Raw genomic sequence first — 24,037 nt, forward strand, 5'->3', positions numbered from 1 at the left:
GGGGCACCTGATCACACGCCGGAGCACTGGAGTGGCTCTGATCCTTCTCCTTCAGGCTGCCTGCTAGGCACAGGGTTTTGTGCTAAAGGAAGGCAGCTCATTAACTGTGCTGTCTGGGACCTGCCTTCCCCTTCAGACCCCCCTGGGCCCAAAAACCTGGCAGGAATTACCCCTCGCTCTCACACATATGCACCTATCCCAGCCATGGGTTGCAGCTCTGCCACCTAATGCTATGAAACCTGCCCTGAGCTCCTCTTACTCCAAGCAAAGCCTGGGCAAAGGTGTCCTTGTTAAACCAGGCTGCAGAGCTGCCGTGAGTAGGAGGAGAGGGTGAGTGGGATGCAACTTCTGTCTGCTTCCTAACGGTGCCTAGTCACCCGAGCTCGTATGGCATTTGGGTGCTGTTTGGTTGTTTTGTGATTGAGGTACATAAAAGCCTCATCTCTGCAAAAGCAGGTGGTATTGCAAGGTGCTCAGGGAGCTCTTGGTCTTCCCGTGGCCACCCCAGGTCCGCACGCGGGTACCCAGTTACCCCGAGGCGTGAGAGCGAAACCAGGAGCGCGGCCGTGCCCTGTCCCTCCGCTAACCAGCTCTGCCCTGTGTGTTTCTCACTAGGAACGGATTACCCACTGACAAACCAGCCGTCAGCGAAGATGTAAATATTTACCAGAAGTATATTGCCAGGTAGGCAAAACTCCGGGCTTTCTTGGGGAGAGGGCTGGAAGGACGAGGGTGGGGCGCTGGGGGGAGGCAGGAGGTCTCGGCCAGCCGGGCCAAGTGTTTAAACCAGCCCTTGGCACTTCCATTTCCCTCTGGCATCTGTGCTCGCTCTGTTCCCCTGCCTGGGAGAGCAGTAGCTGTGAGAGGTGTACAGGCATGCCAAGAGCATGCTCGGCTCCCCAGAGCTGTTAGACGTTGTGACAAATAGTGGAAAAATGTTTCCCTGCAGAAGCCCGTGATGTAAATGGGAGCGCCGTCTCCTAGCTGTCAGGCTGTGCCCGCTGCGGTGCCAGCTCCTGCCTCTTCCCCCTGCCACCTCCAGTGCCCACGGGAGGCAGGCAGAGAACATCTCACCCCTGAGAACCCAGGCTGGGAGGAATCCACGAGCGAAACTGAGTTTAGGCAGGTCTCAGCGTCAGGGGGGGATATTTACCCCGGGATATTTTGCAGCTCCTTTATTTGAGAAACCCTTTGTGAGGAAGGTGCGGGCTGGGGCACCTCAGCTCAGCTCTGGGCAAGGAACAAGCGATGCTGAGAGGGAGCCCAGGCTGCAGTGCTGCACGGGGCGATGCCACCAGGGACAGGGGAGGTTATTGCACGGCACCTGCCTCTTTTTGTCGCTCACCAGCTCCTGGCCTGCTGGATCCTCCCTCTGTACTGGCACGGAGCTAACCATGCCAGCCCCCTGTTTATGGAAAGACACCGGTAGGTGTCTTGCACACACATCAGCCCCTCGCTGCCTCCTGGGAGGGTCCGGGAACGAGAGCAGGGCTCGGAGCCCAGCTTGGTGTGGGGCAGGAGCAGCAGCGCCCTTTTACTGCTGAGACGGAGCTCGGTTGTGCTCAGAGGTTGCAGAGGGAGAGGCGATGCCACCCGCTCTGTCCCCAGCTCCCCTCTGAAGCAGAGCCCCGTGTAATCGCGACCGCATCCACGCCTCGGAGCGCTCTGCAAGCCCCTTCCCCGGGGTCAGGCAGGTAACCGAGGGAGGCTTGTGAGATAGCTCAGGGACACCACATCCTGCTCAGAGAGCTCCGCAAGCCGCCCGTTGGCAGCACAGCCACTTCCCTTCAATTTACACACAATTTTAAAAACAGTTTAAAGCCTTAAAATCAAGGGGGTGGGGGGGTGGGGGGGGAGAGAGACACGACACTGTATGTCTGCGCTGCATAATTAGCTTAATGAGTTTGCCAAAGCCACTGCCAAAAGCTGCCCAGGGATAATCCATTCTCTCACACAACAAAACAAAACCTCTTACTTAGCTAGTTTGGGTTGGGTTGTTTTTTTGTGCTTTTTTTTTCCCCCTCTATATTTATAATTAAAAAAAAAAAAAAAAGACCACAGAAAAAATTATTATTATTATTATTAGTGCCTCAGCAGATGGTGCTTCTGGCAGCACTTGCTTAAATATTTATTTCTGTGTGGGTTTCCTCCCCCCCTTGTAATTGGGGTGGGTTTTTTTCTTCCTTCTTTCACATCATCGTTACAGGGTAATGAGTCTGTAAACACTCACTAAGCATGCTGACTTCTTTATTTATTATTTTTATTATTATTTATTTATCTTGGTTTTTCGTTCTAACTCTTGCCAGATCGAGACTAGTTCTTTCTGGCAAAAAAAAAGAAAAAAAAAAAAAGTGAAGAGATTAAAGTAAGGGAAGGGGGAGGGAGTTGCACTTGTGAAAATGAATCTCTGTGCCTGTGCGCACAACTCAGGAGCCTGGATTTGCATATCGGCGTGCTGAAATGGGCTGCGAGTTTGCAATCAGGTGTGCTCGTGCCTGCTCATGTGCATGCAAACTGCGGGTCCGGTCCTGTAAATTACCAGGGGTGTCGATGCTCCTCGGAGCAGGGCACGGAGATGGGCGCGTGTGTGTGCGTGTAAGTGAGTGTGTGCTGCGCGAGCTTTCCTGTTAGGGAAAAGCTAAACAGATGCTGTGCTTTAAAAATTAATAGCTTTGAACTGTTTCAAGTGTCAGAAGAAACAGAGGATAAAGATAACCCTTTAGGAGCCTGGCCCTGCAGCCTGCAGGAGCCGCCTCGCCCCGTGGTGCTGTGCGTGCCGCTTCCCTCCTTCCCCGCGCGCTCAGCGTGGTCGAGCGCCCGCCGCTCCCTTCCTGCGCCAGGCACCCCACAAACACACCCACAACCACTGCCACCCATGCACACACACACTCACACACTCACACACACACACACTCACACACACTCACACACTCACACACACTCACACCTCTGCCAGGGCAGGGTTTGCAGGGCCGGGGAGCTCGCTCAGCTGATGCCCTTGGAGCTGAGCCTGTGAGCGGCTCCTGTTCGGATGCTCCAAGTAACTCATCCCGTCCGGGAGGATTTCTTTGGTGCCTGGCCCTTCTGCTGCTGCAGTTGGCATCATTGCTGCGTTCGCATCCTCGCTTGGGATGCCCTTTTGGACAGCTCTGCCGGAGCGCTGCCTTTGCCAGCTCTCTGTCTTCCCCTCCTCCCTGCCTGGCCAGCGCTCCCCAGCCCTCCAGCCCTTTGCTCTCTCCTCCCCATCTCATCCCTGCGGCAGGGAGGAAGCTTTCCGCCGAGCAGTTCCTCGGCCTTTCCAGGCTGCTGACACGCAGCCCCGGAGCAGCAGGACGGGCTGCTGGGGTGCTGCTTGGTGTCCCGGTGACTCAGGCTGCTGCCCGTGCCCCGTGCGAGCCTCGCCACTGCCCCGCCGCCGGCCGGGCTCGCTGCCTCCCCTCCCAGCTCCACACCTCTGTTTGCGCAGCCAGCGTTGCTGTTTGCCTTGTGGTTTGTTTCTTCTCCGCTGCCGGGGTTTGTTCCAGTTTCTCAATCACCTGTTCTGGCGTGATCCCGATTTCCTGCAGTATTTCTTCTCCTTCCCCAGGGAAAGGCAAGTCTGCTGCTGGCATCTGTCCCCGTCTCCCTTTGTGAACGCTGAGGCAAAGAAGGCATTTAATTTTTTAGCATTGTCTATCTTTTCTGTCAATTAAGCCCCCTCTCCATCTCCAGGAGGCCCTGCTGTCTCCACAGCTGACCTCCTCTTCCTCACTGCACTTCAGGACGTGTATTTAGTGCTGCTTTTCATCCCGGCTCCCTTTCCTGCCCTGCAGCTTAGTGCTCACACAGTGCCCCTTACAATGCTCCATAATCCTCCCTGCTCCTGCCCCCTCCACCCATTGCCCCAGAACACCTTCACCCCCCTTTTTTTCCTTTTTTTCCTTTTTTTCCTTTTTTTCCTTTTTTTCCTTTTTTTCCTTTTTTTCCCTCTCTCCTTCCTCATTTCTTTCCGATGCCCTTTATCATGTGCGCTCCCGGTGCGTTTAGCACAAAGTGACGTGAGGAACCTTTGAGCAGATGGCACTTTATCTTTCAATGTTTCCCCTCTGAGTCCCCTTCCCTCCGCTGCTTTTCCCTTTCAAGCTCTTCAGCTCCTCCAGGTTCCTCTGGAACACGCACTGGAGATCCCTGCCCGGAGCAGCCCGGCGCTGCACCACCCCTTCCCCAGTTACTGCTCTGTCTGGCAGCCCAAGCGTCCATTTATCTGCAGATACCCACGTCCTTTCTGCCCTTTTTCCCACCCCATATGCCAGGACTTCCCAGATTTGTTGCGTGGAGGGCTGGGTGGAGGTGAATGGAGCGGGTGCGCGTTGCTGGCTGCTGTCCTTGTGCCCTGCTCTCACCCGCACGTGAGGCAGGCTGGAAGCCCCGTGGCTCTGCCTTGCAGTACCTTGTCGTGAGCAAATCTGCATCCACGTGGAAAATGATGATTAGCGGGGCCGGTCAGCGCTACTGTGCGTGGGGAGGGACGTGCACACAGGTCTGCCTGCAGCGTTCATCCTGGCCCTGCTGCTCCATCGCCCTGTCCTTCCCTTACTCTCCATCTCACTGGAACAGCTCCTACATAATCGTGCCACGATTTTCCACGGCCTTTGTGGCTTACCCTCTGCTGCCTTGCAGCCTTCCCAGTAGCGTGACACCATATTGCAACCAGAAAGAAAAACACCGAGGCATAACTTGTACAAACAAACAAATGCCTGAGCTTTTCTGAGGTCCCACTGGATGCGCACATGCCTAGGGTCTGTATTTGACCGATGTTAATTGGTCTCCTCGTGGTGTGGGAAGTTTCTGAAACTCACAGCTGAGGTATCCAAACTCGATCTGTGTGGTATTTAGTTCAGGGAACCAGCCGCACTTGCTTGCTCTTCCCAGGTAAGCGGCTTCTAAAGAATGGAGGTGAATTTCCAAGAAAAGCACATGCGGCTCGGGGAGGTAAAAGCCCAGAAAGATCTTGCTCAGGAAACACCTTTTCAAGCAGTGACAAATAACAAAGGGAAGGTGGGAGGGATCACCATCCTCGGAGGTGGTCAAGTCGATGGGGTTTGATGACCTGAACACGTGGGATGCAGGAGTGGGACCTACTCCCTTTGTGCCGTGCTTACAGACACTGCTGCCAGGACAGGACACCGTTTCACTCTCTCTTCCTTTCTCTCTTCTTTGCTCCTCTCATGCTCGCAGGTTCTCTGGCAGCCAGCACTGTGGACACATACACTGTGCATACCAGTACCGAGAACATTACCACTGCCTTGACCCAGAGTGCAACTACCAGGTAAGGCAACGGGAAGCAGGGATCAGCACAGCTCCCCGAGTCCTGCCTCGGGAAGATTCGTGTCTCCCCGTGCTCCGTCCCACATGCACACATGCCTCATCGCTCTTTGTCTCTGAAAAGAGGGCAAGATATATTTTGAATTTGCTAGAATATAGATCAGCTCAAGTCAGTGGGAGCTACTCCAGATTTACATCAGCGAAACCAGGAGAATAAATTCTGCCTCGTTACAAATTGTGCCCGAAACCAGGGCATGCTGTTCTGGTAGCCTGCCTCTTCCCCTCCTGCTGCCCGAGCGAGGCTGTAGCAGCAGTAGCTGCAACAAAACACCCAATAAGACCAGCAGCAGGCCGGGATCTGTGGGGAGAGCGTGGGGGCAGGAGCATGTGCGATGCCGTAATTGCTGGGAGAAGTGCCAGGGCAGCGATGTCAAGGCAGCCGAGTCACGTGCCGGGAGTGTTTACCCTCGGCCCAGGTCTGCGAGCTCGCCTCTGCCACTTCTGTGGTCAGGCTGCGTGTGTGTAAGGGGGAATCCCAGAGCTCGCCTCCACCGTGCAGCAGACACCAGTCCTGCCCTACCCCAGGAGACCTCCTGGTCTCAAAGGAACGAGTCTGACCACAGCGCGGGAAGTTGATCTGGCGCTGCTGAGCTCCGCGGCGGGTTTCTATTGATCCAAGGAGGGTTTTTCTCTGGGATGTGTGCAGTGTCCTGCCAGCCCAGCGTTTGGTAATCGAGATGAGGCTGTCCCAACTGCGACACGGATAGCCGTGCACCACGAAGAGAGAAACACAAAAAATGGAAAGACAGGAAAAAAATATTATTATGATTGGCCTCATGATTATTTCCTAAGGAGTCTGGAAGCTGCTTGCAAAGGAGCTGTCTGGTCTCGCAGGGAATAAGGATTTAGGCTGCTTTTTAAAATGCAAATTATTTTATGGCTGAGATATATTTTATAATAAGTAACGCTCTGTAATAAGTGGGCACAAATTAACGATGATTGGCAATAGCAATCCTGTACGTACGCCCTGGGAAATCATACCTCCAGCCTCCAAGGGATTCCCGGTGAAATCTATATCCATCTATTCCCATGCCAATACCAACGAGATTGATCAGGATTGATATTATAGGAGGAAAGAGTGGAAGCGATAATCATTTGTTTCCTGTGAGGGAGACTGGAAAAAGTTGTTAAACATTAGAATACAGGCCTTTCCAATTACTCCTCAAAATAAATGGATATTGATTTCTTTTAAAAAATCAGATTTACTTTCCCACCTTCTCTGTTAAATATTGATGTCTGTGGGAAGTAGAAATGAAAAGCTTCATTTTAAAGGCACTTAGCCTGCTCCGAGAGTGGGGTACCCCTTCAGTACTTCAAGCAGGTAGACGGTGAAAGGGATCTTTTGGTCATCCAGATTTAGCTCGGAGCTCTGCTACCAGCTTTTCCTGTGACTGGAAGAAAGTTCTGCACCCGTTCCCTGATCCCACCTTGCAGGGGTGGCAGACGACTGATAACGGGAAGATGCTATAAAAGAGCAGAGTGTTTTTCCCAGTTTCTAGTCTGACATGAGTGTGGCAGCCAGTGCCTTGCTAACCACTACAGAGAGGGATTTGGAAGCTGGGATTACTCTCTTGCAGGCTGTTTAGTTCACTGGCTTGCTTTCTAACTATAGCAGTTCTTGAGATAGTAGCAGCTAAAATTATGTTAGAAGAATTGCAGCCTTAAAGCTGCAGGGAGCATATTCCGGACATCACCCCAGTGTCATGTTTACTTCAAAGTTTTCATGTGCATACCCTTGCCCTTTACCAAGAAAATACACGCACACGGTTTGTCTTTAATCTGACTCTCTTGGGGTGACCGCTGCTGAGCTTTAGACTCCAGGTACCATAAGTTTATTAACAACAACAACAACAATCCCTGCCCCCAGGATTACTCACCCACTCCCATCACGTGTGTCTCACTCTGTCTGTCTCTGTATCTCTCCAGAGATTCACTAGTAAACAGGATGTGATTCGGCATTACAACATGCACAAGAAACGTGATAACTCCCTCCAGCACGGCTTCATGCGCTTCAGCCCCTTGGATGACTGCAGCGTGTACTACCACGGCTGCCACCTGAACGGGAAAAGCACACACTACCACTGCATGCAGGTAACCGCTGCGCCGGGGACTCCGTGCTAGCACCTGAAGTGAACCGAGAGCTGTTGTGTGAGCTGAGTCCTTTCTGGGTGGGCTGAAAGGAGTCTCATGTCCAGGCAGCCCAACCCTTCCTCGCTAGAGAGCAAAGGGGCGATGCAAAGTGCTCTGAGCCTCTCCTGCTCGCCTCTGATTCAGGCTCCTCTCTGGAGAGGCTGTTCCCTCACTGCACTTGTCCACTTCTACTTGGTTGTAGAAGCCTTGTGCATGCAGTGAGGCAAAGGGCTCAAGGTTTCCTGGCAGTCTTGGGCTTCACTTGTTCAGGCAAGTCCCTTCTCTGAGATTTGGGGGCCTCTCTGCAGCAGCACTGCTGCCTCCACCAAATCTGGTCTGGTGCACCCTTAAAATCAGGCTTTTCTTTGGAACATCTGCCCTTTAACACTGGGTTAATTTCCTCCATAATCAGTTTCTAAAGTAATTAAATTTTAATGTCACCTATCTAGACTTGACACCCCTGGTTCTCCATCCCCTCTGCCAGTGCTGCTGGAGTTTACTTGTCTGTAGTGTCAGCTGTGAGCTTTGGTTCACAGCTGTGAGCCAGGCTCCAAGCTGTGTGCCCGGAGCTGGGGCTGCTGCCCGGATCTAGCTGTGACCCCTTTGCTGTTTTTAAACACGGACACACCAAATTGTTTAGGTCTTACCCTGATTGTGCCCTAGATTAGAGGGTTTGATGTATGCTTGTTTCATTAAAATCGTGACCTAAACCATTGCCTTGAGAATGTTGCAAAGGGAGAACCACCAGGCAGACCTTAGTGAAAGCTTTTCTAACTCCTGTCTCCCTTCCTGCCCGATCCCAGCAGTTTAAGACCCCGGTTACAGTCACAAGGCCTTAATCACATGCTTAAATGCTTTGCTGGGATAGACTTAAGCATATGTTTGACTTGAAGTCAGGTAAGCTCTCTGAAGTCAATGGGGTTTAAGCACATACTTAAACGTTAGGCATGCACTCAAGTACTGTCCTGAATAGGGGCTGGTTTAAGCATGTGCTTACAAGCTGTTGATAAATTGGGAACTTCATGTGACTTTCTCTTGAGGACATTTTCTGTTATTCTTCATAATATTCATTGCTCAGTTTCTTCAATCGACCAGGATGGGATTTGTTTAATTTTTTTTAGAGTACAAGGAACGTTTCACAGCTTTAAGTCACTCTGCCTTTGAATAGAGACCCTCTTTTCCACAGCTATATATGGGTAATTCCATTCTGTGCCCACTGTCTTCCAGTAAAATAATGCCCATGTAAGCAGTGTCTTACAGGAAAGGTGTCCGAACATAAACTCCCAATTAAAGAAAATATTGCTTAAATGGCAGGATTTGTGCCATCCATCTCATGTGTTTTTTTTTTTTCTTTATGTCCATAATTGGTGTGGATAAAATTCAGTTAGTTGTTTATATAAACTGACATTTTTTTAGGCTTTAGCACCAAGAGCTGCATTGCAAATTATTCCTAAGGAGGTTTTTGTTTAATTCTTTTTTTTAATGCCGTGCAGGGTCTGTCTTTTTTCAAGGTGTCAGTGCAGAGAGAGAGAGGCTCTTTTATATTGGAAATAGCTGGAGATCCTTTTTATTTTTTTTTCTGGGTATTTGTCATGGGTTTTGTTATTGCCTGTTTGAATCAACCTGGGCTGAACTGAGAGGTGGTGTTTTCGTTCTCTTCACTTCTGAGATGGTGCAGGCATTGGCACACGTTGTGCTAGAGAAGAAAAGGAAAAAAAAAAATCCTCCCTCAGCAGGGCTGAGGACGTTTTCAGATTCCAGTGTTTTTTTACTCAATATGGCAAAGTTGCCCGCTTTACCCAGAGGAAGGCAGGTTTTCAGCATTCCGTCCTCGTCACACCATTCCCATTTTGCTCCACGAGTTTAACATTATTGAACTGGTAGTCTTGAGCAGTGACAGGGAAAAAAAGCCACCAGTTTGCTAAGATCAGCTGAACATAGGGTTTGTGCTTTGCTCAAATGAAACCTGCATATTAAGAGCTCAAAAGATTGGCCTCTTGTTGCACTACCCGGCCTTTCTTTTAGAAGGAAGGAAGATGTAAATAACTCATTCCCAGGCAATTTCACATCCCGCAAATAGACACAAGTCCTGCTCTGTTCCATGTTGCTCCAAGATGACAAAAAGTAATGACATCTGTCAGTCTGTTCTTTTCTCCTTAGGAGCAGGAACTCTGCTTCTTTCCTCCCCACACAGACACGATTATCTGTAGCTGGTCTTTTATCTCTGCATCCTCCCCTTTTTTCTGCCCGGAGAGTTGCTTTTGTTCGTGACTGCTCTATCAGTCTTTAAACTGGGAATTAAAGTGATGACTTAATGCTCCTAGGAGAAATGTCCAAATGGAACTCCGAAATGTATGCGTGCTGCTCATATGTTTATTATCGCTGATGTTAATAAGATTGTGGTATTAGAACACTATACTGATGACTCCCTGTTTTGCCTGGGGTAGGTGGGTTGTAACAAGGTCTACACAAGCACCTCGGACGTGATGACCCATGAGAACTTTCACAAGAAAAACACGCAGCTCATCAACGACGGGTTTCAGCGGTTCCGTGCCACGGAGGACTGTGGCACTGTGGAATGCCAGTTCTACGGGCAGAAAACCACTCATTTTCACTGCAGGTGAGATAGCAGGAAAGGACAGGAATCCTGCCTCTGAGATGGAGGGTCTGTTTGCCTCCTGCCACGTCATAAATTCAGGATTGTGCACAGGGCTTCAGTCTACCCTGGCATGGCCTTCTCCATGCTGCTCTTGTGAGAGCTCGTGCTCCGGGGCAGATGTGATTCCCAGGATTGTCATTGTCTGCAGTGATCTGAGGAAATAAAGAAAACAGATCCAGGAATCACTGGGGAAGGCGATCACAGCGCTCATCCCTGACAGTGTTCAACTCGGGGGTGGGGGAGGGCACTAAAACACTGCTAATGGCACTTTCATGCTAGAGCTCATTCCAGCCAGCTCCTCCCTTTCAGGGCCAGACTCTGCCTTCTGTACACAAATGCTCTTCTATTGATTTCTCACATTTTCAGGAAGAGTGGGAAAGCACAGTTTGTATCTTAGTCCCCTTTAGCTGCTGTTTTGGTTGGAACTTGCAGTGGGGTTCTTGCAGCCCCATGTTATCCTGGTTGTTTCTCAGTGTCGGGTTGGCTTCCAGGCTCTCACACAGCAGCATTTTTTCCTTGACTTGGTGTCACAGGTTGGCCCACATAAAGCTCCTTAGCCCCTTTGCAGCCAGGGCCACTGTCTCATCCTGGCCCCAGTCCTTATCCCAGAGGGTGGCAGGTGACAGCTCCTAGCCCGCACAGCCAACCACTCTCTCCTCCTCGATGCCCTTGCAGGCGACCTGGGTGCACCTTCACCTTCAAGAACAAGTGTGACATTGAGAAGCACAAGAGCTACCACATCAAAGATGATGCCTATGCCAAGGATGGCTTCAAGAAGTTCTACAAGTATGAGGAATGCAAGTACGAGGGCTGTGTCTACAGCAAGGCCACCAACCACTTCCATTGCATAAGGGCAGGCTGCGGCTTCACCTTCACCTCCACCAGCCAGATGACCTCCCATAAACGCAAGCACGAGCGCCGGCACATCCGGAGCTCGGGAGTGCTGGGCCTGCCTGCCTCTCTCCTGGGATCCAAGGATAACGAGCAAGAGGAGTCCAGTAACGATGACCTTATTGACTTCTCCGCTATGAGCTCCAAGAACTCCAGCCTGAGTGCCTCCCCCACCAGTCAGCAGTCTTCCGTTTCTCTCATCGTCCCAGCTGCGCCCTCCTCTGCTGCCGAGCTCGCTTCCTCGCAGGCCAGCAAGCCTGCCAACAGCATGACACCAGCCACCAAGATCTCTGGCCTGCTCTCACAGGCTCTTCCCAGCAATATTCCCTTGGCCCTGGCACTCTCCAACTCAGCGCTTCCTGGCACAGCTGGATCCTTCTTCCCCATCATCCCCAGCCGGGTCTCCACGCCGCTGCCCGCCAGCTCGGCTAATCTGATGGCTGCTGGCTCGGCCGGCGCCAATCCAACATCATCTGCTCCTACAGATTCCTCATCCCAGGCCATCTCAGGATCTGGTGAGCCTTCGGCTACTTCTTCTCCGGCTCCAGCGGCATCCATAATGGAAAGGATCTCTGCTAGCAAGGGATTAATCTCTCCTATGATGGCCAGGCTGGCAGCAGCTGCACTCAAGCCCTCTGTGGCACTGGAAGCAGGTGAGTTACTGCCATCAGCTGCCCTACCAGCGGGAGGAATGAGTGCCTGATGATATGGAGAGGAGGGAATGAGAAGCCACCTGGTTGTCCAGGAGACTGGAGGTGGGGAAGGGGGTAATAAAGGAGCAGAAATGGGCGAATAAATTTGGACGTGACCAGTTCGCCCTCGAATGGCAGTTAACCCTTTGGAGCAAGTGAACCCTTGAAGGCAGTCTCAGCATGGTTTCCCAGGTGCTTCCACGGCCTCCTGCTGAGCATGGCCAGGACCTGGTTGGCAGTGTGGGGTCGGGGGGGCTCTGCCTGTTGGCACCCCCTGGCTCTGGGCTGCCCCACAGCCGGCACCGCCAGCACTGCCCCTGGGCCCTTCTGGCAGGCCAGGAGGGAGCGGGACGAGGGCATGTGGTGAAAGAGGGAGGGGAACTTTGGCATGCTTTTAAAAATTATTCTTTGAAAAATTGTTTCCTAAAGCAGAGAAAGGTCATTGAGGGAACGATTTTCCTTTATTTTTTAATAAAATGCCACTTGCTGGCTGAGAAGCAGCTCGCCGTCAGCTGTACTGCCGGAGGGTAAATTAATATTTTAGTCACTTGGGGATTGTGGAAGAAAGCTCCGCAGACATGTTCCTGTCAGCAACTTTTTTCCCCTCCTTTTTTCTTCGCTTTTCTTCTTCTTTTTTTTTTTTTTTCCTCTTTAATTTTATTTCGAGTTCTTCCTCCTTTCCCCTTTTTCTTTCAATTTGACTCCACACCTCATGGGTCCGGCACGAACCCCCTGCCACGATGAAAAAAAACACAAACCCTCATTTTTGTGGGGGGCAAGGTGGTGGCGAGGGCTCGGCCGGGCCCGGTGGCTGTCACCTCCGATAGCCCCGGCCTGGGCAGATGGTGCTGCCGGGCAGGCGCAGTGGCAAGGCCGCTGCCGTCGCTACGGCAACGCTGGGACTGGGGACGGGGACGGGGGCCTGACTAGCAGTCGAAAGCTGCCACATTGCCTCAGCATTAACGGAGTCTTTAATAAACGCTTAAGAGGCAGCCCCGCAAATTAGTTATGACAGTTTGCGCAGAGAATCAGGTCTCCCCCACGCTCCTTCCGCCCTTCTCCTTTAAAGGGCCCATAGCCTGGACAACTTTGACATAATTTTGCAATAATTATCACTTGAAGAATTTCCACGCTGGAGTGGACGTCAGAACCCATCATGTCATCTTGGCAATAAACGCTGACCAGCAATCCCGGCCCTTCCCTCCCCCCACACTTTTTCTGTGCTTTTTCCATTTATGCAGTTGCGATAGCGATCTAACTTGTGTGTTTGCCACTGCAACCCCATCCTTGAGCTACCTTTTTCGTTTTAATTTTTACAACCTAATTCCGGTGCCTTTCTCGAGCAGGGAATGGACAGGCGGCAGCTCCCGGACGGTTCAATCCAGTGCAGGTGAAGCAGGAGCCGGTGGAGGCCATGGGATCGTCCTCTGGCACCGGGCAGGAGTCCCTGCAGGAGCACAGCCTGGACCTGAGCGTCAAGGACCATGGGTGAGAGATGAGCACAGGCAGGGGCATTCAGGCCTGGCCAGCACCAGCAGCTGGCCTGGGTCTGGCACGTGCTAACCCGTAGCTGAGGTGATGAACAGCTGAAGGGGCTATCTCAAAGCCTGTGTCTCGCTTGTCCAAAAGCTTTCCTAAGAACAGGAGTGCTTGGGGATTGTTCTCTCTGCAAAAACTGCAGCAGAACTGATATTGGGGATACCTGAGCCTGCTCCACATCGACCCTTGTACACATTCCTTCCCATACTTTATATAAAGCAGCCTCAGTTAAGGACCCCCACGCTTACAGTCAGCTAGAGCTATCACTGATGCCTGTCAAACACTAAGGTTGCCTTTCAGTGTGCTTAGCTGTGGCCATAAGGCTCGTAGCCTCGCCTGCTGCCCTGGTTTTGCAGTGTAGTTTTGAAAGTTCAAATAGGCAGAAGGAGAAAAAATATGGGGTGGGTTGTGAGTCAGCTGATAAAGGAGTGTGATGGTGTGGGCACTGGGGAAGAGGTCTGGGTTGTTTAATAGCTGAAAGAACTGAATTCAGCAAACTTGCAGCCCTCTTCCTCTCTGTCTTGGCTATCACCAGTAAGAGTTTGGCCTGCCCAAGGGAGGGTGGGCATCATTCTCTTCCTCCGGATGCAGCAGGTGAGGAGTGAGGCAGCTTGAAGGGAGAAGGATTAATCTCAGTGCTCACAGTCCCTGTGCACATCTTAACTAAACCCTGTTGGTTTGTGTGTTCCAGTAATGAATCAAATGGCCACACAGTCTCGGCAAATTCATCTCTTTTATCCTCGCTTATGAATAAGGTAAGAGCCATCCATCAAACGCCTTTCATTCCCCCCACCAAGAGAAATTAAAGCTGCGATGGCGGGGAGGGAGGGGGGAAGAGATGCGTTTGTTTTTTAATGTTTTGCCTCTAATAAGATGAGTTTGTACCATTTAAATTTTGAGACCATTTTTCATCGGGTATAATTTCAGAGCCACTGCTTACGAATTAATTTAATGAACTGGCTGAAGAAATATATTGCAGCCTCTGACACCTTTTTTTTCATCCTTTCTAGACGGAGGAGGGCTCCGAAAGATTTTTTTTTCCCCATTTTTATTTCCAGAACCTGGCAACTTCTCTCGCTCTCTTTTTATAGTTACTCATTTTTTTTATTTACTTCGAACGTTTTCTTCCATTGGGGGAGGGGGAGGAGAATCATTTGTTTTTTTATGAAAGAGAATAAGAAAAAAATCAGAAGTTTTGAGCCGAAATCATCAATTTCTGCCTTTCTAGTGTGAGTAATGGTGTCCAACAGAGCCCACTTTACCATGTTATAGAATATTTATTTTAAATAATGCAGAGTTTCTTTTTCTTTACTTTTTCCTTAAATTATACATCATCTCAAATATATATTTCCCTTTCACATGATAAATTCTACTGTACCAAGATTAATTTTCCTGTTGTATACAACTGCATTAGAGATCAGGGCCGCCTTTGAGCCATGCTTTAATATTCCACTGTGATAGGTTTTACAGGCAGAACTATTGCCATCCCCTTGGCTCTGGGCGTTACATGCATCAAGGCCATATAATCCTCAAGAGAGGGCAAAGTGACTTTGCCGGGTAGTCTCTTGACTCCTTTCTCTGTTACTCCATCACTCTTCACACGTTGTTTCATTTCTAGTTTTATCCTTCTACCACTTTCCTTCTGCACTGGTTCTCTGTTACACTGGATTTCTGGTGTTCCCTTTTAAGCTTAATTTCTTACTCGTTCCTGCATGTTATCCCTCTAGTGACTCCAAATACGCAGTTCCTTCTCTAGTGAGTAAATCTATTTAGTAAGTCTGCTATTGGAGATCCCAAGTCCTTCTGAAGGCCCCAGCTCAGGAAAATTATTTTTCAATAGATGCTTTGCTTGAAAAATCTCCATTTGAAGCATATGTTTAGGAATAAACATTTGCTTGTGTGCAGCCCTGCATAAAGGTACAGGATAAAGGCATGCACCACAGCATAAAGGTTCTTGGCATTATGCAAAATAAGTGCAGCGCAGGTATAAAACACACTTCTTCAGGTTTCTTCCTTCTGTAAAGTAGGAAGGGGATTAAATAATGACATAAAGCAGCAAAGAATAGAGCCCACTGATTTGAAGGAGCCCGTTCCAGGACTAAGGGTTGCAGACCCAAGCTGTGTGTGCTCAGGAACACACCGTGCTCGCTTCTTCTTGCTGCACACAATTTCTGTTGGTAGAGAAAACCTTTATTATTTGCCTAGAAATAAAAATAAATAAATAAATAATAATAATAATAATAAAAAAAAAACTTTACAGAAAAAACATGAGCTGAATTTCTGGCTCCAGCCATAAAGAACTGCAGTCTCCACATAGCAGCAGGGGCTTTACCTTCAGGGGGCATTAAGAGAGGCTCAAACAGCCAGGGTTCCTGTAGCGTACTGCAGTTTATTTAGGGGGGCTGTCAGGCTTAATTAACTGATCTGTATAAAGGGCTTTGAGATCCTCAAGTGGGTGGAGTTTCAGTGCAAGTCTTGGGCCTGATCCTGCTTTAATACATGCTGTGCATTTCGCTGTTGTTACTGGAGGAAAGTAACCATTGTTAGAGAGAGCAGCAAAGCAGGAACAGGCCTGGGGAACTGTGCATTTATTATGAACAATTTTTTTTCTATCTAAGCACTAGAGAGACTGAGTAACTTCCTTTTTCTGTTCTGCACATCCTGCACCTGGACCTCCAGACCTTCTTCATGTGGAATCTATTTGAAGCCTTTCAGACAAGGCAAATTATGAGTCCACGTCCTGCTTTGTGGACAATATATCCATTTAACATAGAAAGTGAAATAAGTCCTTCAGTGAAGTTAGTTTGAATTTCCAAGGACTTTAGTGTTCACAACTCCCCTCGCCTCAGTTTCCCAGTGTACTGAATGGATGCCTCACTACTTCCCACAAGAGACACAACCACTAGATGGGCTTTGTGACGGCTGGGTGGAGGATGCCACAGAATGAGGTGTTACTCAGCCTTGCTGCTGCAGTTGAGGCAGCCCGTGCAGACGACTTTTCTTCTCTCTTTGAAGAAACAGCTTTCCACAGGATGGTCCTGAGGGCATCCAGACTAGCAGTGTCCGCAGCTGTGTGCTGGGCTTGATGCAGTGTCTGTGTTCTTGTTCCAGATGTCCAAGACCAGTGCCAGCCTTGGCAACCTGCTGAACATTAAGGCAGAAGGTGATGGCAGCCAGGCTGGGGCTGGGGAGCCAACACAGTACTTGGGCAAGGCAGTGAAGGCACTTGTCCAGGAGAAGCTCTCTGAGCCATGGAAGATGTACCTGCGCCGGTAAGGAGGGCATGGAGCTGGGAGGAGAGGAAAGGGAAACGGTTTTCTTTGCATAGTGTCTGGCTCACTGGTTGATGTTTGAATGATGAGTTCTGTCGAATTTAAAGGTCTGGTTCTGTCACATGCTGATCACCTTCTGGAGTGCAGTTAGTCCTCAGTCCTGGCTGGCTGCGGGAGGTCTCCTGTAAGAAATGACTGTCCACGTAGAGTTGTTTTGCAATGGGAACACGAGGGCCAGCTAGGAGCAGAGCTCCACACATCACACTGTTTGCCTTGGCATACCTCAGGCTCCTCTGCATTTCCCAGTCTGCAGGTCCTGGGGACCAAGCGTAGCTCACTCTTAGCACCGAACCACTGTTAGGCCAGGTTTAGTTGTTAAACACAGATCACAGAAGCCTTAAAATGTTGTGGAATTTCCTCTGATCATAGAAGTGGTGCACTGAAACAAAACAAGGAGTCCAGGGGGGAATGGGAACTGCATGGTTTCTGCTGTTTTTGTTGTAGACGAGGAGGCTTGAAAGGAAAATGGAACAGATACAAAACTCACCCACACGCAGCCACATGCACATACATGCCCAGACAGACACATGCTTTGAGCATACACAGATACACCCCGGCAGACACATATGGGTTAGTGCTCTGACACAGATCTTTGCCTACAAATGCCTGTGGACACTTTGTAAATCACAGACTTTGATGGAAAAGACCAGAAGGTCTTCTAGTCCCTCTGCCCCTGGCTAGTGTGAGATCCTTCCCTGCAGTCCATTTGCAAACATTTTGTCCAGCCTAGTTTTAATTATGCCAAGCAGGGTGGCTGTTCTCTTGTCTCTGGGAGCATTATTCTACCTCATAATACATTTCACTGTCAGGATCTTTTTTCATAGTATGCTGCCTGAATTTCCCTTTTCATAATTTTGTTGCAGCTCTCCTAGTTACATACCCTTGAACCACAGCAGAATTCTTCTCCACAATTGGAGTTCACGTCCTTCACCTCCTAGTCACAGATTTTTAGCATATCATTTAACCAAGTTTATTTACTTCCTTTTCTCTGACTTGGTAAATTATTCCCTTCAGCCTGCTGATCATGTTGCTGCTGTTTGCAGAACTGGGCTGCCGTTCCTGCATGCCCACACCATTTTCTTTCTGCCCCATATATGCAGCTCACAATTGCACTACCATCTTTGCATTATGTATATGTATCGTGTTTACCATCCACTGTTACACAGGATTGCTTGTAATGTTGCTCTCGTGAGTCCTGTATATATAAAAATACCCCCCGATGTATTAGCTGTATTTTTCCAAATCTGACTCTCCCATGCTGAACCTTCCCCATGTCTTGCAAGGCCTCTCTCTGTGTTATTTCCCTCGTCTTGCCTTGGTGTTGCCAACTCCTCCCAGTTTAGTATCTTCTGTGAATTTCATTAGCACGCTGTTTACTCCTTCTCCTAGATTACTAATGAAGATGTTAAATAAGCTCAGACCTAGCCAAAGTCATCCTTGCAGCATACACGAGATACCTCCTCCCAGCTCGATACGTCGCTGTTTGTCATTAGCCTTTGTTTACGGTCCTTCAGCCAGTTTTCAATCCATGTGGTAGCATTCACATCCAAGCCAATTTGAATTAATTCTAAGCATATGCAAGTCTGTATCAAAACGCTTTACTAAAATCCAAATATATTGCATCCCTTCATCCACTAATTTTGTAATTCTATCAAAAAAAGCAATTAAATTTGTCTGGCAAGATTTATTCTTTATAATCCTGATGCTGTTTATTGCTCATGGTTCCTTTATCCTCTAGATGTTTAATGATTTTCTCCTCCCTCTTAATATTTGTTCCATTACTTTACTGGAAGGAGAAGTTAAGACTAGAGGTATGATAATTGCCAAAGATCACTTGTCTTTTATTTTTTTTTTTTCAAAGAATCGGTACCTAGATTTTTTTTTTTTTTTCCCAGTTCCCTAGTATTTCCCTCTTCTCTATGGCTTAAAAAATAACAAATAGTAATGCAATCAGTTTGTGAGTTAATTTCCATTGCACTTCAGGACATGCATCATCCAGACTGGCTGACTTGTGCATATTTATATTTTCCAACCAGTCTCTTTATCTGTTCTTCTAGAAGGTCTTCATTTCATCCCTAATTATCTGTCTTGTCTTTAGTTTCCCCATCCAAATAAAATGTTATAAGGCAGCCATTTTTGACTCATCACCGCCCTCCCATTTTTGTCAGGATTTCGAAGTACAAAATCTCTGGTTCCTGATAAAACAACCCCTTTAGCTTGCACTAACTTGGTTTCTTATCTCTTCTCTTATCACACCTTTTCTTTCCTTCATCTTCTCCCTGCAAGCCTTAACTGACTGCATGTTCTCTACACCCACTGGCCCTTTCATTCTCCAGTTCAAGATTTTTTTTTTTTCTTTTTCCTTTACCTTCAAATCGTTAGGAAGTCCCCTCGGGACCACGCAGGCTGCTGTTTGTTTCTTGCTTTCCTGCTCATCAGAGCAATTGTAGACTGTTGTACCTTAATTATGCAAGATTCCCCTGTTAAGTTTCAAATCCTTCCTGCCAATGCTTTTTACTTGATTTCTCGATTCCCTGTGATTCTGGAGTTTCTTGAAATCGTGTGTACATCTGCTACTAAGGACGGAGACTCTCAGCAGGGGATGAGCAGTGCTTACTTGCTTTTGTTCTCTTGACCATTTCCTCTGGCACCTTAGATGATGCCTTTTGCTCTGCTTTTTGTATTGCGGCATTGTTTCTCGTGTACTTCAGGGACTGTGCTATTCTCTATTTATGCATATTAGCCTGTAATTGCTATATAGGTGATGCTTTGTCTCCCCCATCCATGTGCTAGCCTGTTATTTTAAGTGTGTGTTAGGGGGCGGAGGGGGATTCTGGCTCTAGATTCCCATTAACCACGGTTGTTCCTTCCCTGTGGCACTCCCAGTAAATTCAAGCAGATTTACTAACCTTTGTTCATTCCTCAGAGCTCTTGAGTTTTGTGTACGGACACTCAATAACATTAAAGATTTTCATCTTCTGTTTCAGAGTAGTTCTGTATTTTGCTCCCACTAAAAGCGAATGGGAGTTCAATCACTCAGACAAGTCCCGTTGCAGAGAAATTAGGTTCTCGTTCTGCATGTTCAGATCTATGTGAGTGGCCATAACCAAGCAGCGATCCCCGCAGGGACATGAGAAAACAGGATGGTAGTAGAGCTGAAAAACAAAAAGAAATGTCTGTTCCGCTACTGCTTGCCTTCTGGGGCTTTCTGTAAGATGCCTGCTTGTCTGCTTTGGCCAGGTTTGGTACCAAGGACTTCTGCGATGCGCAGTGCGACTTTCTGCATAAGGTGCATTTCCACTGTGTCGTGGAGGAATGCGGTGCCCTCTTCAGCACCCTGGATGGAGCCATCAAGCATGCCAAGTGAGTAGGAGAGCCTTGGGAAACCTGGAGGAGACTCCACACCGCACTCAGTGCAGGAGGAGGGTCAGGACCAGGAATGTGGGCAGTCCTGAGGGCAGCCTCTGGGCACCCACCCCTTTCCTGTGTAAATGTGCTCAGCTGACATGTTTGCAGAACACGATGTCCTCTTTAATTCTGTTTCACAATAAATGTGCTCGGTTTGTGACAGGTGTCTCACGCAGCGCTGGCAAGGTTGAGAAGTGGGCATTTGTTTTTCCTTAGCCTACCTGACAGACAGTGTGGTCAAGGAGACAAATATTTCCCCCAGCATACAAATACACTGTACAAAGAAATAAGAGAATAAGAGAGGGAGGGGGACCTGTAACCCCAACCATTGTCACTGGATGCAGACTCTTTGTAGAGCAGCTTCCCATCACTGCAGTGTGGAAAGCATTTTATTTTTCTTTGTCTTGTCACAACAAATGTTTTTTAACAAGCTTCCCTAGCCCTTAGTTTATATGGCTTTGTTTAAGATGCTCATATCACACGGATGAGGATCTTCAAGCAAACTGTCCAGCCCAAGACCAGCTTCCTCACCTTGCAACATTCTATGTTGTAAACCCTTGTCATTTCATATCATTTTGGAAAGCAGCAGTGGACAGCCCAGGGTTTGGTAGCCAGAACTAGATACTATGGCCTATATTACAGCAGCTGTACAGCACGCTCGGAATTCCAGGTGACTCTTGGGTGAAGAATGAAGTTGAGCGATGCTCCCACTGTCACAGTGAAGGGAGTAGCAAAGGAAGGGCGGGATACTGGAAGTTGTTGCTAATTTCTGTGGAGCAATCTGCAGTTTAAACCCATGCCAAGTTCCTTTTAAAGGCAGTGGAAGATTGGCCCAAGTAGAGAATGAGAATGGCCTTCAGCAGCTGGCCACATGGCTGAGTCTGAAGGGGTTTAAAGGGAAGGCGCTGTTGTGAAGTTTAAGACAGAAAGATGTGTTAGCACAGCTGGTGTCTGGGGCTGGAGGCCTTTGGTTCACTGCTACAAATGACTGGCTTCTCACAACAGCCATGGGAAGCTGCCCTCGAGTCATATTGACCTTGCTGTCTGCAGCCATGCTTGCACCGCTCTGATTTTAACACGTTATCGAACCTTTCTGTCTCCACCCTGCCTAATAAGTTCCCTTTTCCTCACAGATTATCTAGGAGGACACTAAAGCTTTCCACAAAGTGGGCAGAGTCCCTTTTAGGCTTTCACCTCAGCTAGTTTGTTTGCAGACTACTGCCATGTTCTTGTTGATGTTTAATCATATTATATGTGTTGGCCAAGAAGCTGTGTATAAATTACTCCATCTTTTTGCAGTTTTCACTTCCGAACCGAGGGCGGAGCTGTGAAAAGTAACTCCGAGTCTCCCTTCTCAACTACTACTGAGAGTAAGGCTTCACTGGCCCCTTCATCACCATCTGCTTCGTCTGCCACCATGGCGAGCGCTCCTGCCCTTGACGTGCCCACCCCAAGCCCGGCGACTGTGCCCTCTGCCCCCACGCTGCTAGCTTGGAAGCAGCTGGCTTCGACCATACCCCAGATGCCTCAGATCCCAGCATCAGTGCCTAACCTGGCAGCTTCACCCTTGGCAACGACTTCCCTGGAGAACGCCAAGCCTCAGGTCAAACCCGGATTTCTCCAGTTCCAGGAGAAGTAAGTTCTTGTAGACACTGCTTGCCTCCTTGGTGCCTCTCCAACCTCACAATCCCCTTTACCTTCACCCACTGAGAGGCCTTCTGCCAAGAAGGCTCTCTGGGCTTTATCTTCCAGGAAAGTTACTTCTGTATACTCTAGAAAATACCCTCAGCTATCCTAGGGAAAAAACTGGATTTTTCAGTACAATTGGGAGCACTTTTAGATACGAGTGTAGAAGAAATAAACTTATTGACATAAAAAGGCTCACTGAAGCCTTTTTTATACCTCATGGGAGGCAAACAGAAATACACGCTCTTTGCAGTATTTTTGACACTGAAGGCTACAGAGGGAGCGTAGCATCTTTAAAGTTTTAAGGTAACTAACAGCAGATATTTACAAATGATTGATGAAAAAAATGTTGGATTTCTTTGGGATTTGTCCCCAAATAAGATCTGTGGCCTTTTCATACAAATGTCACCTGTAACACTGAGTGTTACAGCTTCATCTTTTTCATTGAAGAAGCCGGGGGGTCAGGTAGTAGAGGAGACACAAGTGCTTGGACTCTGCCTTAAGCAGGAATGGAGCCCTCGGTAGCTTGAGGAACAGGGAGCACCCTCTCTCACTTCAGCTTTGTCAGTTTTGCTGTTCTGGCTGAACTCTTCCACAAGTGTAGTCAGTCTCCTGACATTCTGTGCAGCTAGGTTGGTTACAGGAGGGCACGATCAGGTTAGGCATTACAGCTTAGCTGTTCAGGTTGGTAGAGTATCACGCTCTGGGCTATAAATGAATAGTCATTTGCCTGCTTTCAGAGATGTGCATTAACTCCACTTCACACCTCTGAGTAGCTAACAGTGGGTACAGTGCTTGGGATCCAAGAGATCAAGGGTCAGCTACTTCTGATCTGTGTGTGCAACCTGAAATCCATGGGCTGGGCAGAGGGGGTAAGGTACCAAAACTGTTTATCTGATTAAATAGACCACTGCAGGTCTTGTCTAATTAGGGGAAGCCCTGGCATCTTCCAGTGTGCATACCCAGGAGTTTCATTTCAGTTATACAAAACGGAGACAATAGAAACAATCCAAATCACCACTAAGACAAGTACAGGCAGAAAGGGAATACCAGTACCTAGCCAGACCTCGAGAGAGAGCTTTAGATTAGAAGTGTGGCCCTGAAAGACTACAGATCCCACCATGCACTGCTGTTATTTTAACAATCTTAATCAAGAAAGTGCAGTAGCTTGCTAGCATTGCAGTAGGGTCGCCAGCATCAATTTTACTAAAGAGGAAGGTGGCTATGGGAAATCTGTAGGCCATGTTTGGAACAGAGGCTTCAGCTGGGCTCCCCTTGAATTAAATGTTGGCAAAGAAACAAATGTGTGAAATGAGTGAAGGTGATGATTGGGTTTTGGATGTATTCCAGTGATCCCTGCCTGGCAACGGACTGCAAGTATGCCAACAAATTCCACTTCCACTGTCTCTTTGGGAACTGCAAGTATGTGTGCAAAACCTCTGGCAAAGCAGAATCCCACTGCCTGGACCACATCAACCCCAACAATAATTTGGTGAATGTGCGAGACCAGTTTGCTTACTATTCGCTGCAGTGTCTCTGTCCAAACCAGGTAAGAGGAATTCAAAAGCAGTGTCCTGGCCTGAGGACATGCACGGGAAAAGCATGGGCAAGAATAAGTAGACAACACAATAGGAAGTGAGGCCAAGAGGTTCAGTCCTGGTCTAATGACAGAGCCATGGAAGGGCCTCAATTGGTCTAGCAAAATGTTTGGTTTCCATCAAACAGAGAATCCCACTGCTTTTGTGTTGAATTGAAATGATGAGATGAGGAAACTTGAATGATCTAAGAGACTCAAGATGAAGTAGAATAAAAATTGGTGATGACTACTTTGAAAAGCCACCAGTTAGGGGGAAGTGATGGAATCTTAGCTGTGTGTTGGGGTCATTCATGTGTAGAATGGTGCCATGCAGAATACATGACAGGGAACAAGATTGCATTGTGGCTTATGGAAGATGAAGTAGATATGATGCCGAGTATCAGTTCGGGCCTCTCTTGCAGGGACAGCATTAGTAGCAGGCAAACGAGAGTGCATTTGTTCTAGATCTGCTTAAAGCAACCCACCTTTTTGCTCCCCTCTAGCACTGTGAATTCAGGATGCGAGGGCATTACCACTGTCTTCGTCCTGGCTGCTACTTTGTGACTAACATCACCACCAAGCTGCCCTGGCATGTGAAAAAACATGAGAAGGCAGAAAGAAGGGCAGCCAATGGCTTCAAGTATTTTACCAAGCGAGAAGAGTGTGGCAGACTGGGTGAGTCTTCTCCTCTCCCCCCACGCCCCCTCACCCTTCCCATGTAGTCGTTTCTACATCCAGGCTAAGAATACCACGAGTTAGA

General features: G+C 48.5%; 1 protein-coding gene and 1 long non-coding RNA gene across 11 annotated transcripts in view; one reads left to right on the forward strand and one right to left on the reverse strand.

Annotated features, from left to right (window-relative positions):
* The window catches only part of CASZ1 (castor zinc finger 1), a 204,309-nt gene that overhangs the window by 164,477 nt on the left and 15,795 nt on the right, over nt 1-24,037 (forward strand). For all 9 annotated transcript variants that reach the window (XM_068658838.1, XM_068658836.1, XM_068658837.1 and 6 more), the window contains 12 exons: nt 616-684; nt 5,218-5,308; nt 7,291-7,455; nt 9,942-10,114; nt 10,829-11,697; nt 13,083-13,224; nt 13,967-14,030; nt 16,387-16,547; nt 19,848-19,970; nt 21,315-21,650; nt 23,052-23,250; nt 23,781-23,952. In XM_068658838.1, coding sequence (XP_068514939.1) covers nt 616-684; nt 5,218-5,308; nt 7,291-7,455; nt 9,942-10,114; nt 10,829-11,697; nt 13,083-13,224; nt 13,967-14,030; nt 16,387-16,547; nt 19,848-19,970; nt 21,315-21,650; nt 23,052-23,250; nt 23,781-23,952 — 2,564 coding nt within the window. The remainder of the gene's footprint in view (nt 1-615; nt 685-5,217; nt 5,309-7,290; nt 7,456-9,941; nt 10,115-10,828; nt 11,698-13,082; nt 13,225-13,966; nt 14,031-16,386; nt 16,548-19,847; nt 19,971-21,314; nt 21,651-23,051; nt 23,251-23,780; nt 23,953-24,037) is intronic.
* On the reverse strand, nt 3,901-7,293 carry LOC137843535 (uncharacterized). Of its 2 annotated transcripts, XR_011089572.1 has the most exons (3): nt 6,579-7,293; nt 6,346-6,478; nt 3,901-6,056 (listed from the first exon to the last, which is right to left on the reverse strand). It is a non-coding gene; the product is annotated as an uncharacterized lncRNA (long non-coding RNA). The 2 variants fall into 2 exon arrangements; XR_011089571.1 differs by having other exon boundaries at nt 6,346-7,293.

The sequence above is a fragment of the Anas acuta genome, chromosome 22, assembly GCF_963932015.1.
Source record: "Anas acuta chromosome 22, bAnaAcu1.1, whole genome shotgun sequence".
Lineage (NCBI taxonomy): Eukaryota > Metazoa > Chordata > Aves > Anseriformes > Anatidae > Anas > Anas acuta.